Source organism: Moschus berezovskii, chromosome X, assembly GCF_049115385.1.
Source record: "Moschus berezovskii isolate FMDL1 chromosome X, NW_MosBer_1.0, whole genome shotgun sequence".
NCBI classification, from domain to species: domain Eukaryota; kingdom Metazoa; phylum Chordata; class Mammalia; order Artiodactyla; family Moschidae; genus Moschus; species Moschus berezovskii.
This window is the reverse complement of record NC_142488.1, coordinates 147,456,810-147,472,237: the sequence shown is the minus strand read 5'-3', so window position 1 is coordinate 147,472,237 and position 15,428 is coordinate 147,456,810. Positions and strand designations below refer to the sequence as shown.

At 40.4% G+C, this 15,428-nt stretch overlaps 1 protein-coding gene across 4 annotated transcripts in view; it reads left to right on the top strand.

Annotated features, from left to right (window-relative positions):
- GAB3 (GRB2 associated binding protein 3) overlaps positions 1-14,645 on the top strand; it is an 89,147-nt gene extending 74,502 nt beyond the window's left edge. For 3 of the 4 annotated variants that reach the window (XM_088833662.1, XM_088833661.1, XM_055438669.2), the window contains 2 exons: positions 10,334-10,450; positions 12,025-14,645. In XM_088833662.1, the coding sequence (XP_088689788.1) occupies positions 10,334-10,450; positions 12,025-12,141 (234 nt within the window). In that variant the 3' untranslated portion in view covers positions 12,142-14,645. The remainder of the gene's footprint in view (positions 1-10,333; positions 10,451-12,024) is intronic. The other variant, XM_088833663.1, reaches the window with a different exon arrangement.
- The last annotated feature ends 783 nt before the right edge of the window (positions 14,646-15,428 follow it).

Here is a 15,428-nt window from a genome sequence, read left to right as displayed (position 1 = left end):
TTTATGTCTTTTTCTGCTCTGACTTCTGTGGCCAAAACTTCCAAAACTATGTTGAATAGTAGTGGTGAGAGTGGGCACCCTTGTCTTGTTCCTGATTTTAGGGGAAATGCTTTCCATTTTTAACCATTGAGGATAATGTTTGCTGTGGGTTTGTCATATATAGCTTTTATTATGTTGAGGAATGTTCCTTCTATTCCTGCCTTCTGGAGGGTTTTTATCATAAATGGATGCTGAATTTTGTCAAAGCTTTCTCTGCATCTATTGAGATAATCATATGGTTTTTATTTTTTATTTTGTTAATGTGATGTATTACATTGATTGATTTGCGGATATTGAAAAATCCTTGCATCCCTGGGATAAAGCCCACTTGGTCATGATGTATGATCTTTTTAATGTGTTATTGGATCCTGTTTGCTAGAATTTTGTTAAGGATTTTTGCATCAATGTTCATCAGTGATATTGGCCTGTAGTTTTCTTTTTTTTTTAAGTTTTTTATATTTTACAATATTATATTGGTTGGTTTTGCCATACATTGACATGAATCCACCCCGGGTGTACATGAGTTCCCCCTTCCAAACCCCCCTCCCTAATAGCCGGACATGGTAGCAGCCTAGATGTCTATCTGCAGACGAATGGATAAGATAGCTGTAGTGCATATACACAATGGAGTATTACTCAGTAATTAAAAAGAATACTTTTGAATCAGTTCTAATGAGGGGGATGAAACTGGAGCCTATTTTACAGAGTGAATTAAGCCAGACAGAAAAACACCAGTACAGTATACTAATGCATATATATAGAATTTAGAAAGATGGCAACAATAACCCTGAATGTGAGATAGCAAAAGAGACACAGATGTATAGAACAGTCTTTTAGATTCTGTGGGAGAGGGTGAGGGTAGGATGATTTGGGAGAATGGCGTTGAAACATGTATATTACCATATGTGAAACCAATCGCCAGTCCAAATTCGTGGCATGAGACTGGATGCTTGGGGCTGGTGCACTGGGATGACCCAGAGGGATGATATGGGGAGGGAGGTGGGAGGGGGGTTCAAGATGGGAACACATGTACACCTGGGCTGGATTCATATCAATGTATGGCAAAAGCAATACAATACTGTAAAGTAATTAACCTCTAATTAAAATAAATAATTTTTTTTAAAAAAGCCATGACTCAAAAAGAGAAGGAAATATAGATTTGAAAGAGCATTCTCTGTTTAGAAAGTTGTCATAAACGTGTCATATATATGTCTTTTAAAAAGTTTAATACAATCTTTTTCTCTTTGTTCTTGTTTGCTATTCAGAATTTTAAAAATAGTATGTAAAAAATAGTAAATAAAAATAGTATGTAGTAAATTTATGAAAAATTTCAAAAAGAAAAAGAAAAATTAGTCAAAGTCTACCAAAAATGGGAAAAAAAATCAAGAAATGCTGTTCTGTTCAGGAAGGTAGTAAAAATTATTTAATCTTACATTGCTAGAATTGGAACTACATTTGTTCTAATTTTTTAAAAAATGATACATGATACAGGATGCTTGGGGCTGGTGTACTGGGATGAACCAAAGGGATGGGATGGGGAGGGAGGTGGGAGGGGGGGTTCAAGGTGGGGAACACATGTACACCCAGGGTAGATTCATGTCAATGTATGGCAAAACCAATACAATAATGTAAAGTAATTTAAAAAAAAAAAGAAAAATAAAATAAAAGAAAAAATAAAAAATTGATGAAGCACTTCAGTAAGCAAAGTACCATGAAAGTACCAATCTTAAAATAGTAGAGGGTATATTTTAAAATATTTATTTATATTTATTTGGCTGCATTGGGTCTTAGTTGCAACAAACATGATCTTTAGTTGCTACATGTAAACTCCTAGATGCGACATTTGGGATCTCGTTCCTTGACCACGGATTGAAACCAGGCCTCTCCTGCATTGGGAGCACAGAGTCTTAGCCACTGGACAGCCAGGGAAATCCAGCTAAATGTATTCTTTAAATCCAAAACTCAACTGCCAAGAAAATAAAGGGTATCTCTTAAGCTAAAAGTACTGAGAAATTGCAAACCCCGAGAATCAATAGGAACTACAAACAATAAAATCAAGTCTAGAATTAAGTCATTATTGAAAATATTAGATCTTAAATATAAAATAAGTTTTATATACTTAAAAAATATGATGAAGGGTCGCAAGTTAGACTGAGTTACAAGATACTACTTTATTTCCTCATACCTGCTTTAATGTCTCTGATAATTATGGAATAATTGTGGTAATCATTCACAATGTATTCATATAAAACCATTACACTGCACCTTAAATATGATCTTTTCTGCTTTTTATTCTGGCATTCTTTCTCTTTTCATTTCCATAATTTTTCATCATACTTCCTATTTTCAGATAATTCCAATGCTTAGATTTAACAGGTTTTTCTTTCTATTGTCTGTTTTTCATCCTCATACTTTTGTGTGCATCTTTTTTTATGTCTATTTTTAAAATTTTTTCCCTTGATAAAATTTTTTTAAATATAAATTTCTTTAATTGGAGGCTAATTACTTTAAAATATTGTATTGGTTTTGCCATACATTGACATGAATTCACCACAGGTGTACATGTGTTCCCCATCCTGAAACCCCTCCCACCTCCCTCCCCATCCCATCCCTCTGGGTCATGCCAGTACACCAGCCCTGAGCATCCTGTATCGTGCTTTGAACCTGGACTGGCGATTCATTTCACATATGATAATATACATGTTTCAATGCCATTCTCCCAAATCATCCTACCCTCGCCCTCTCCCGCATAATCTAAAAGACTGTTCTATACATCTGTGTATCTTTTACTGTCTCACATACAGGGTTATTGTTACCATCTTTCTAAATTCCATATATATGCATTAGTATACTGTATTGGTGTTTTTCTTTCTGGCTTACTTCACTCTGTATAATAGGCTCCAGTTTCATCCACCTCATTAGAACTGATTCAAATGTATACTTTTTAATGGCTGAGTAATACTCCATTGTGTATGTGTACCACAGCTTTCTTATCCATTTGTCTGCTGATGGACATCTATGTTGCTTTCATGTTCTGGCTATTAAAAACAGTGCTGCAATGAATATTGGGGTACAGGTGTCTCTTTCAATTCTGGTTTCCTCAGTGTGTATGCCCAGGAGTGCGATTGCTGGGTCATATGGCAGTTCTATTTCCAGTTTTTTAAGGAATCTCCACACTGTTCTCCATAGTGGCTGTACTAGTTTGCATTCCCACCAACAGTGTAAGAGGGTTCCCTTCTCTCCACACCCTCTCCGGCATTTATTGCTTGTAGACTTTTGGATCGCAGCCATTCTGACTGGCATGAAATGGTAACTCATTGTGGTTTTGATTTGCATTTCTCTGATAATGAGTGATGTTGAGCATCTTTTCGTGTGTTTGTTAGCCATCTGTATGTCTTCTTTGGAGAAATGTCTGTTTAGTTCTTTGGCCCATTTTTTTATTGGGCCATTTATTTTTCTGGATTTGAGCTGCAGGGGTTGCTTGTATATTTTGGAGATTAATTCTTTGTCAGTTGCTTCTTTTGCTATTATTTTCTCCCATTCTGCAGGCTGTCTTTTCACCTTGCTTATAGTTTCCTTTGCTCTGCAGAAGCTTTTAATTTTAATTAGGTCCCATTTGTTTATTTTTGCTTTTATTTCCAGTATTTTGGTAGGTGGGTCATGGAGGATCCTGCTGTGATTTATGTCTGAGAGTGTTTTCCCTATGTTCTCCTCTAGGAGTTTTATAGTTTCTGGCCTTACATTTAGTTCGTTAATCCATTTTGAGTTTATTTTTTTTGTATGGTGTTGGAAAGTGTTTTAGTTTCATCTTATTTTTTTAAGTATTTTTAAAATTTATTTTTAATTGAAGGATCATTCCTTTACAATGTTGTGTTAGTTTTTGCCATACAGCAAAGTGTATCAGCCATAAGTTTTTATTTTTTATTTTTATTTTATTTTTTAAATATAGATGTATTTATTTTAATTGGGGGCTAATTGCTTTACAGTTCATTCTTTTACAAGTGACTAGTTTTCCCAGCACCAATTGTGAAGGAGATTGTCTTTTCTTCATTGAATATTCTTGCGTCCTTTGTCAAAGATAAGGTGTCCATAGGTACGTGGATTTATCTCTGGGCTTTCTATTTCGTTCCATTTATCTACATTTCTGTCTTTATGCCAGTACCATAAAGTCTTGATGACTGTGTCTTTGTAGTAGAGCCTGAAGTTAGGCAGGTTGATTCCTCTAGTTCCATTCTTCTTTCTCAAGATTGCTTTGGCTATTCGAGGTTTTTTGTATTTCCATACAAATTGTAAAATTATTTGTTCTAGCTCTGTGAAAAATACCTTTGGTAGCTTGATAGGCATTGCATTGAACCTATAGATTGCTTTAGGGAGTATATTCATTTTCATTATATTGATTCTTCTGATCCATGAACACGGTAAATCTTTGATTTCTCTCACCAGTGTTTTATAGTTTTTATAGTTTTCTATATATATACGCCTTTTGTTTCTTTAGGTAGGTATATTTTATTTTATTTATTTTATTCTTTTCGTTGCAATGGTGAATGGAATTGTTTCCTTAATTTCTCTTTCTATTTTCTCATTTTATTGTGTATGAATACAAAGGATTTCTGTGTGTTGATTGTATCCTACAACTTTACTATATTAATTGATTAGCTCTAGTAAGTTTCTGGTAGAGTCTTTAGGGTTTTCTAAGTAGAGGATCATGTCATTTGCAAACAGTGAGAGTTTTACTTCTTCTTTTCCAATTTGGATTCCTTTTATTTCTTTTTCTGCTCTGATTGATGTGGCCAAATCTTCCAAAACTATGTTGAATAGGAGTGGTGAGAGCACCCTTGTATTGTTCCTGACTTTAGGGAAAATGCTTTCTATTTTTCACCATTGAGGACAATGTTTGCTGTGGGTTTGTCATATATAGCTTTTATTATGTTGAGTTATGTTCCTTCTATTCCTGCTTTCTGGAGGGTTTTTTTTTTTCATAAATGGATGTTGAATTTTGTCAAAGACTTTCTCTACATATATTGGGATAATCATATGGCTTTTTTTTCATTTTGTTAATGTGGTGTATTACAGGATTTGGACTTAAGCCTCCTGCATCTGGTTTTCAGTCTTATTCTTGCAGTAGCCTTAAGACTTCTCCATCTATACAGCACCGATGATAAAACATCTAGGTTAAAGATGAAAAATTTCTCCACAGTGAGGGACACCCAGAGAGGTCCACAGAGTTACATGGAGAAGAGAAGAAGGAGGAGGGAGATAGAGGTGACCAGGAGGAGTAGAAGTGGAATCAAAAGAGGAGAGAGCCAGCTAGCCAGTAATCAATTCCCTATGTGCTCTCCAGTCTGGACCGCTCACAGATGTTCATGTAGTTATATAGAGAGGAGAAGAGGGAGGAAGGAGACCGAGGTGGCCAGGAGGATAAAGGGGGGAAATCAAAAGTAGAGAGACAGATCCAGCCAGTAATCAGTTTCCTAGGTGTTCTCCACAGTCTGGAACACACAAAGAGATTCACAGAGTTCGGTAGAGAAGAGAACACGGAGGAGGGAGATAGAGGTGACCTGGTGGAGAAAAAGGAGAGTCCAAAGGGGGAAAGAGCAGTCAAGCCAGTAATCTCACTCCCAAGTAAAATGGGTACTGAAGATTGGGTTCTGAAAGGTACAAAATTGATAACAAATACCAAAAAGGAAAGATTAAAAATCTAGAGTAGAGGTTGGATTATCAAAAATACAATATTAAAGAAAAAAAAGTCACAAAAATTATAATATATATATATATATGAAGTTTGCTTTAAAAATAGGGTCTTTTTTTCAAAGTAATAGTAGGTTATAAAAATGAAAATTAAAGGAGTAATAGAGGACTTAAAATTTTAAAAAATTTTAAACAATGATAATAGTAAAAATATATCTAGGACTTTCTCTGGTGTTGTGGACAGTGTGTGGTCAGTTCGTTTTCAGATAGTTCCTCGATCCACCTTATACTTCTCAAGATCTATAGGCCCCTTTCCTATGCAGTTGGTGCTAACTACAGGGTTTTAATCTATTGCGCCTGTCACTTCCAAGGCGGTTTCCTCTGTTTTAGCTTCTTCTGCTTGCTACTCTCTTCAGCGTCTGATTTCTGCCCTGACACAAGGGGGCGGTGATGGCCACTTTTTAAGGCTCACCTGTTCAGTCATGGTGTGAGGAGAGAGGAACGCTGCAAACAAATATCACTGGCGTCTGTGGGGAGTGCTCACAGTGTTTCAGCCACGCTGGGTTTGTCCCCGCTCAAGGCATGTGTGCTTTCCCTGTCTATACTGCTTAGGCTCTAGGTTGCTCTGCTGGGAACTGTCTGAGGCCGGCCCTGGTTTGTATACACTTCCCAGGTTTAATCCGCTCAGGTTTAGGTTCTCGGGTACTCCACAAAGGTGCAGACTCCGTTGGGCCTGCGTTTTGTGCCCATCCCAGGTCCGAGCAGCTCAGGTGACCAGGTGTTTGGCGAGTGTGGTCGCTGCTACTTATCGTCTCCCCCATCCCTGCCGCTCCGTTTTCTGGGTTTCCACCCGGCGCACCTTATCAGGTGGATGTCGACTGTTTAGAATCCCAAGAAATCTTGGTTAGCAATGAAGCCTGCTTGCAGTTTGGTAGATCATGCCTCTCTGGGGCCCCAATTGCCCCCTCTAGCCTCTGGCTGCCTCGCCTGCCTGTCTCCAGAGGGGGATGGGCCAGTGGGCACCCAGCTAGCTCTGCTCAGTCCTTTGTTCTGTGAGCAGGCCTGGTGGTGTCTTAGGTTAGGGCTTTTTGTGGGGTAACTATCCCACAGTCTGGTTTGCTATCTCAAATTAGTTCCATCAGATTGCCCTCAGGGCTTTCTGGCCAGGTCCTTACTCTAAGCAATGCAGCCCGTGCCTCCCAGCCCAGCCCCCACTTGCTAGTGGCGGGTGTGGGCATCTGCACTGCTTCTCCACTGGGAGTTATCGTTAGGCATGTAATCTGTGGGTTTTAATTATTTATTTATTTTTCCTCCCAGTCATGTTGCCCTCTGAGGTTCCAAGGCTTGCCACACACTCGCCAGTGAGAGTGTTTCCTGGTGTTTGGAAACTTCTTTTTTTTTAAGACTCCCTTCCCGGGATGGATCTCCATCCCTACCTCTTTTGTCTCTCTTTTTATCTTTTATATTTTTTCCTACCTCCTTTTGAAGACAATGGGCTACTTTTCTGGGTGTGTGATGTCCTCTGCCGGCATTCAGAAGTTGTTCTGTGGAATTTACTCAGTGTTCAAATGTTCTTTTCATGAATTTGTAGGGGAGAAAGTGGTCTCCCCATCCTTTTCCTCTGCCATCTTAGGACCGTCTCCACAAGATGCTATTTTAAAATGACCAGGTGGATTAAAAAAGATCATTTAGAACTGCTAGACGTAAAAATAAGAATGAAATTAGAAGTTCAATGGGTGAAGGTAAACAGGTTGAACCCAAAGAGTAGTTTAGTGACTTGGAATATAGTTGTGAATTCACTAATAAGTCAGGTTAAAGAGACCAAAACAGCCAGAGTTGCGGAAGGAGATGATAGGGAAAAAATAGAGAATCAATATGGAAAGGCATAATGGCATTTTCTCACAATCCTCAGTCCAAAATCTCACCAGCAGTTTATTGCATCAAATGTTAGTGGTAGATGTTGATGGAAGGTATATGGGTGTTCATAGCATATTTTCTTCAGTTTGACTGATTATTAGAAAATTTTCATAATAATAAAATAAATGAACCCCATTAAAGGAAAATGAATAAAAGTCAGAACAGAAATTAACAAAATGTACAAAATTAGAGAGAATCAGCACAGACCTGATTTGTTCTTTTGAAAGATTAAGTTTGAACATAATCAATCAAGAAAAAGCAATGGATATATTAAGAATGCAAAGGATGCAATAGCTGAAAATACATCAGAGATAAATATGTGAGAATATTATGAACAACGTCAAAGTAGTGAATATGAAAACTTTAGTGAAAATAGGCAAAGTCTCAGAAAAATATTACTACAAACTGACTCAAGTAGAAATAGAAAACACAAATGGTTATACAACCACTAGAGAAACTGAATATGTGGGGAGATTTTTACTACAAAAGGTCACAAGGCCTCCAAAACTTTGCAGACACTTTCTATCAAAAGGAAGAGATCATTTCAATCTTATATAAACTACTTCAGGAATGTGAAAAAGAAGATATATTATCCTGTCTAAAGTAAAGTGTCTAAAATAAGTAGAAATTTATTTATAAAACTAAAATAGCTTGATACCAAAACAAATAGCCCTGACATGAATAGAAAATTATATACCAACCTCACTCATTCATACAGGTTAAAAAATCCTAATCAAGAGTAATTCCACCACATCTCGTACATGAACGTTCATAGCAGCATTTTTCATAACAGTCAAGAAATGAAAGCAACCCAAATATTCACCAAACGATGAATGGGTAAATAAAATGTAGCATGGATACACAGTGCAATGTTATATAAGCAGCCATACAGTGATATCAGATCCATGAAATGATAAGGATGAACCTTGAAAATAATATGCTGAATGAAAGAAACCAGCCACAAAGACCACTCTTTTGGGTTTCTGGAGCCAATTCCAACGTGTGGGTGTTGATTGGAGTGGGTTCACACTAACACCAAGCATTTCTCAGACACCAGCAGGGTGTCTAAGAATTCAACTCAATTCTGACACTTTCTACCCAGAGACAGCATCAGATTCCACAGGTTATGGGTTCAGTCTTAACAAGACTGCCCACCCCCTTCAACTTCAGATGCCAGTCACAAGCCCAGGTTGTTATCTGTGCTTCTGCCTGACAGGATACAAATTGGAGGTTCCCTCATCTCCCTCCTTCGGTTTGACTACTTTGCTAGGGCAGCTCACAGAACTCAGGGAAGCATGGACATTTACTAGTTTATTATAAAAAGAGACAGTAAAGGATAAAGATGAGCATCCAGATGGAAGTGGTATATGAATAGAGGCTTCACTATTGAGAAAAGCTGGTTCCCAGATGGGGTACACACAAAAGAGTAGAGAATTAATTGTATCCTTATTTCACCAGCATATGTTACAATTAGTTCAGGCTAGGTCATTACTTTAATGTAAAGGAGCCACCAGGGGAGCCCAGGGAAAAATTTAATAACTTAGGAGAAAGTGTGGGAAAACAAACTATGACCTCAGCATAGGAACAATTCTTTAAATAAAATATAAAAGCAAGCTACTCAGAAAAATATTGACATATTACATTAAAAGTAAGAACAATTTTACGTTTTAAAAATGCCATAAAAAGAAAGAAAAACCAGCTATAAACTGTGATGGACTATTAGCAACACACATTACCAACAAATTATCACTCTCCTAGGTATGTGAGGAAGTACTGAGAAAAGTCAGAAATATAAAGTATAAAGACTCAGTATAAAGATTAGCAAAACCAAACCAAATCTAAACAGATAATTCATAGAAGAGAAAAATAAATGAGTTTTAAATAGATGAAAAATGGTCAGATGATTACATTATCAGGGGCATGGAAAATCAAACCACAAGAGGATATGTTTTCCCCCAGATCAGGTGGGTGATAGTCAAGTTGAAGGTGCCCACATCCCTGGGTACATGCTAGTAAGAGCCTTCTAACTGGAAGCAACTCAAATGACCATTGTTGGTGGAACAGTTAAATATATCATGCAATGGAATCATCTATGGTAATGAAGACAAATGAAATAGGGCTAGTGCATCGACACAGATGGATATGAAGTATGTATAAATGGAGTGAAAATAGAACTCACCAAAAATGCACTCAATATGGTTCTGTTCATGAAAGTTCAAAACATGCAAAACAAAACAGTATGTCACTTAAGGACACTCACACACTCATAAAATCATATTTAAAAAGAAAAGAAGAGATAAACACTAAATTCAAGATTGTGCTCATCCCCTTGTGGACAAGAAGGCTGCAGTAGAAGGGGGCAGGTACTCCTCCATGTGTGTCTTGTGTCATGTAACAGTAGTATATTCTACCTCTGAAGCTGGCTGGTAGGGCACACATGTTATCACTGTATTCTTCTTGGGGGAGATTTTGGCCAACAGTTTCCATGGTGAATAAAGGCAGGGCTTCATGCAAAGGCCAAATTGGCCATATCGTATTTGAAAGATCTCCTTGTGATGTGCAGGCCGAGCTGCACAGGACTCATCCACTTTCTGCGGGTAGCTGCTTAAGTGGAGACACACTCAGCCACCTTCCCTTGGGCAGCCCAGCGAGAAACTGTTAACCCAAATCCTGGGACTTTGGATTCTAGGAGGAGCGCAGAGCAACCAACTCCTTGAGCAGTGGAGCTGTGACATGGACGAGGAAATTCAGCCTGGATTATTTAGCCCTGGACTTCAACTCAGCATCACCAGCCCCTGTACAGCAGGTAGGAAGTACTCTGTATCACAATTCCCAGGAGATTTCATTTCCGTTTGGTTTTGTTTTGATGATTCCACCATGCGTGTTCTCTTTGCAAAGTCTCAAACATACAGACGTACTGTGAAGAATCTTAAAATCAGCTCTAATTCTGTTTCCCAGAAATCCTGATGTATTTCCCTCTGGGGTGTGTTCTTTAATGTTTATGTATAAATGTATGTAGTGTTCATGCTCTTCAAAACTTGGACCACAGAGTTTGTTGGGAAATGTCTGGCAGAGATGGGGGTAGGATAAATGGTAGACCAGGCACAAGAAGGGTCTGCTGAAGCAAGAAGGGATAGACTTGATTGGCTCAACTCTAGGAACTGGGGACAGAAACTCTCAGTTGCAATTGGAACCCCTCCATAAAGGGCCTCAAGTGGCAGGCTGGGCAGTTTTGACTCCTTTGCATAGTATTCTTGTCTGTAAAGTGGGGATCAGAAATAGCAGCTATGTTGAAGCCTGTTGTGAGGATTAAATGAGTGAATACATGTAACAGATCCTAACCATTGACTGTTGTCACTCACTGCACATGGCAGGAATGACTCACAAACAGTGGACAAGAGCTAAATATTTTTGAGCAAAGGATGGTCATAGTCTAAACTGTGCTAACAATGTATTATTTGATGAGAAAATCAACTTGCTGAACAGGATATACAATATGATTTCATTTGTGTTTGTGGAGAAAGATGTTTGGGAGACTTCCCTTCCCTTTTGCTTTACCTTTCTTCTTTCAGTTCAGTTCAGTTCAGTCGCTCAGTCGTGTCCGACTTTTTGCAACCCCATGAATCACAGCACGCCAGGCCTCCCTGTCCATCACCAACTCCCGGAGTGCACTCAAACTCATGTCCATCGAGTCGGTGATGCTATCCAGCCATTTCATTCTCTGTTATCCCCTTCTCCTCCTCCCCAATCCCTCCCAGCATCAGAGTCTTTTCCAGTGAGTCAACTCTTCGCATGAGGTAGACAAAGTATTGGAGTTTCAGCTTCAGCATCAGTCCTTCCAATGAACACCCAGGACTGATCTCCTTTAGAATGGACTGGTTGGATCTCCTTGCAGTCCAAGGGACTCTCAAGAGTCTTCTCCAACACCCCAAACCTACAATGACACTTCAGAAAAGCTGATGAGCAGGATGAGACTGGTAAATTCAAACTGTGAAGAGAGTCCCCAGACCTCCATGGCTTTCGACCACAAAGGCTTCTCAGTTGTTGCCTACAGGACAGTCCATCACAGCCAGTGCCTTGGTGTCTCAGATCATTGTCAATTCAGGGGCCACTGTCCTGGCAGAGGAAAAAGAGAGACAGCAGCATTGCAGGATACTGGTCAAGGCGAGTTAGATGGCTAGAGCCAAGTTGAAGGGAGTAGAGTTGAGGAGAGATTCACACACACACACACACACACACACACACACACACACACAGAGTGTAACACTTCTGCAGGTGACAGCCCAGGAGGAAGGGGCAGCAAATGAAGGTAACCCACCAGGGACGTGCTGAATTTTTTCGATTAGCTGTAACAAAAACCTTTTTGTTCTCCCCCTTCAGAAAATTATCCTTTCAGAGGAGCAAAGAGTGGACTATGTCCAAGTGGATGAGCAGAAGACACAAGCTCTTCAGAGCACAAAGCAGGAGTGGACGGATGAGAGGCAGTCCAAAGTGTGACAGGGTCGGGCTGCAGGTGGGAGGCGGGGCTCACTTTGAGTTTTTCCGCTAGAAGCCCACTGATGCTCAACACAGGTCAAGACGCAGAGAGTCTGACGAGACCCTTTGGGAGAGAGGACCCATTTGTACATACTGACTGGGGAGGAGCAGGAAGTAGTCTCCTCCCAGAGGGGCTCTCAGGGGGGCCAGCCCTACCCTGACTCCCACCGATCACAGCATTTCTGGTCACAGCCACACGTGCCTCTGCTGAGCCTCAGACCAGTGTGGTGTTGGCTCCACAGTCACAAGCAGCAGAGAGAGAGGATTCCACAGCCATGGACTGGGATGTAGAAAACTCCATTTGGACAGGGTGGGAACAATTGAAAAGGAAGTTGGGTTAAACATCTCCAGTAGAGCATTTGAAGTGCACGTTACAGCCGGTATCGCTGCCAACAAGATGACATCATTTGCCTCCAACGCTTGAACTTTTTATCTCTCTCCTGTGCTTCCATTGGAATCATAAATTATCCTAGGAGACACGCACCTGGACACCATCTTGCCCCCACTGGAAGACACAGTGCAAGAGACCAAGCCTACGGATGGTGACAGAATCTATAGTCCTTACTCCAAAGAATCAAGCAGACAAGTATTTCTATCCCCCAAAGAAAGACAACACAAGTGACAGGAGCATTGAGTCTGGGCTCCACGATGAGCAGATCACATGACACTGGTGACTCTAAGAACATCGTGCTTAAGCAGCCACCCATGGCTGGGTATCCCATTGCTGTTGGCTTTTTCCCAGTGTTCTTTCACATTCATCATCTCATCTCTTCCCCTAAAAGATCTCAGAAGTTAGGCCTGGCAGAGATCATTGCTTCAGCTTTGAGGGAAAAGATGGTAAGAACTGGAGGCGGGATCACTTTGCCCAAGATGAGTCATGCCGAGAGAGCCAGTCAGGCTTCTTTTGCTGTCTCTCGCTGCCTCAATCAGTTCGGGTAACTTTGGAGACCGGTGGGAAATACATACAAACACGGGATGGCTCATCGTCCCCTCTCCTTTTCATAGGATTTTGAGCAGGTGCTTTTTATAATTGAAAGTTATGCATGTCAAACCAGGGTTTCTTCATGTGGTGTTCAAATAGGGCACTCGAACATAATCAGCAGTTACCATCAGAGATACCTTCCAAAAATCAGTATGAAATCCATTCTTGGTTCACATGGTCCCCTTGGCAGCGCATTTCCCATGAGCCACCCTGGGGAAGGCTATCCCTGGCCATCCTGTGCTGGACTCAAGCTTTCAAGTGGTGGTTATGATCTGAAAAAACCAAACCCAGTGAGCTCCAATATCAGGGGTCTTGCCTAACTTTCCCCTTCTGCTTTAGTGGTGACTAGGTCCTGAGAGGGCAAATGTTCCGAACACTGTGCAACGAGGGTACCTTGTCACCCCTTCCTTTATGAGACACTGGGGTTCCAGGGAGAGGTCCAGAAAAAAGGCTCAATTGAGCACAGGGTTTTACTTAATGCCTTTCCTGATCATTCTGAGCACCTGCAGCTGAAAGACAAATCTGAATAACTGGGTAATAAAAAGAGACTGGTATCCTGTCCTGCCACTGTGTCTTACACATGGGGGTGGAGGAAGTAGGCAGGCAGGTCTATAGCATTCAGCATTAGTCAGGGCAATTGTAGGCTTTGCTACAGGATTTCAAACTGCTCCAAAGGTAAGTGCAAAAATCTTGGTTTTTCAGACCATAGAACAAGTAATTTTGATGTTCAAAATGACAGGATCTCGTGACATCATTTTCTTCCCAGAGCAGGATGGGGGAAATTGCCAAATTCTTTAACTAAGTTGAGTCCTTAGTGAGTCTGGATGGAGCCACAAGAGGGCTCCTGGACCCCATGGCCTGCTCCTCGGCTAGAGCCTGTTAAAGAGCTGCCTTCTTCGTGTGTGACTTGCAAAGAGTCACAGAGCCTCAGGCAAGAATCCAGGGGTACAGACAGCCAGTTCCCATAGATGGTGACTTCCTCATGTGTGGGCCACCTGTGTTTAGGTCACTGCCTGACAAAGGCCAGTGCAGAAAAAATTGTACATCCAAGAGTCAAGAACCTCACCACATTGAAGATAGATTGGAAAAGTAAATGCAGCTGAAATTATATCAGCAGTGAAATGTCATCCAATTGAACAAAAAGGAAATATTTTTTTTACAAAACGTTTCCAGGGACATGTTTACTGCACTAAGCGATAGACACTTGAATGGTGTGACTTTTTTGGAAGTGATTCAGGATTTTACAAATATCACTTCACCCTAATTTTCAGGGTGTATGTGTTTATGTCTTGCTTTGATAAAACTGCTAATGGATGGCTACACAAAAACATAACAATTCATAGACCCAAAATACAGGTAGTTTTTGAGGTCACTGCAGCATATGCTTCTGAGAAAGGCACTGTAAATCACAACGATGGATGCTAGCCAAATCCTGTTTTCTGACAGAGATAATCCACATGTAATAAAGAGCTATGATTCTGATGGTCTCTGAGGGATTTTTTTTAAAGAAATAATCTCTGACACCACTCCAACTCATGTGCACATGGCATGTCTATGCACTGTGCATAGTACACCTTTCTAGAAAATTTGGACATCAGCATAAAGGGGGAAAGGCATCAATTAATCCTCCATTGTTTTCTGTAGTTCCTTTTTGCTTCATTTCCTTCCATCTTATTTCATCAGGAAATACCTCCAGGTCAGGAGTTGTGTCATGCCAAAAGGGGGACTGAAGGTTTTCATGCCTGCAACTCCCTAAGTCCACAAGCCCAGGATGTTGGGAGTTAAACTTTCCATGGGGAGGAGAAACTTGAGACCTAGCACACAGCCCAGCTCGAAGGGCATCGGGTGACCCTGGGGACTGACTGTCCAGGCCACTTCATGAAGTAAGCAGCAGCTGAATTGTGGCCTTTAGGTGCCACGGGAGACTAAAGGCACCCATCAGGCCTGGCTTTCCCCTCTCAAGACCTCATGCTCGGCTCCTGTTCAAACCACATTTATATCCGCAATCATGCTGATTTTTAAAAATTCTCTGAGTTTTTACTATTTCATTTCTGGCATTAATAAAAGTTATAAGGAAGAATCATGACCTAAGCGTCCTCTTACTTGTTTTAAGTAATGACCTCTGATAAAAACTTGGAACACATTTTGAAGGCTGAGTGTTGAAAACAGACTTCCTTGCTGTTTTCAAGTACAACAGGCCTAACCTGACTCACATGTAATGCCCCATATCCACGTTACTTCGCTGCAAGCCGTTCAGCAGGTGGCT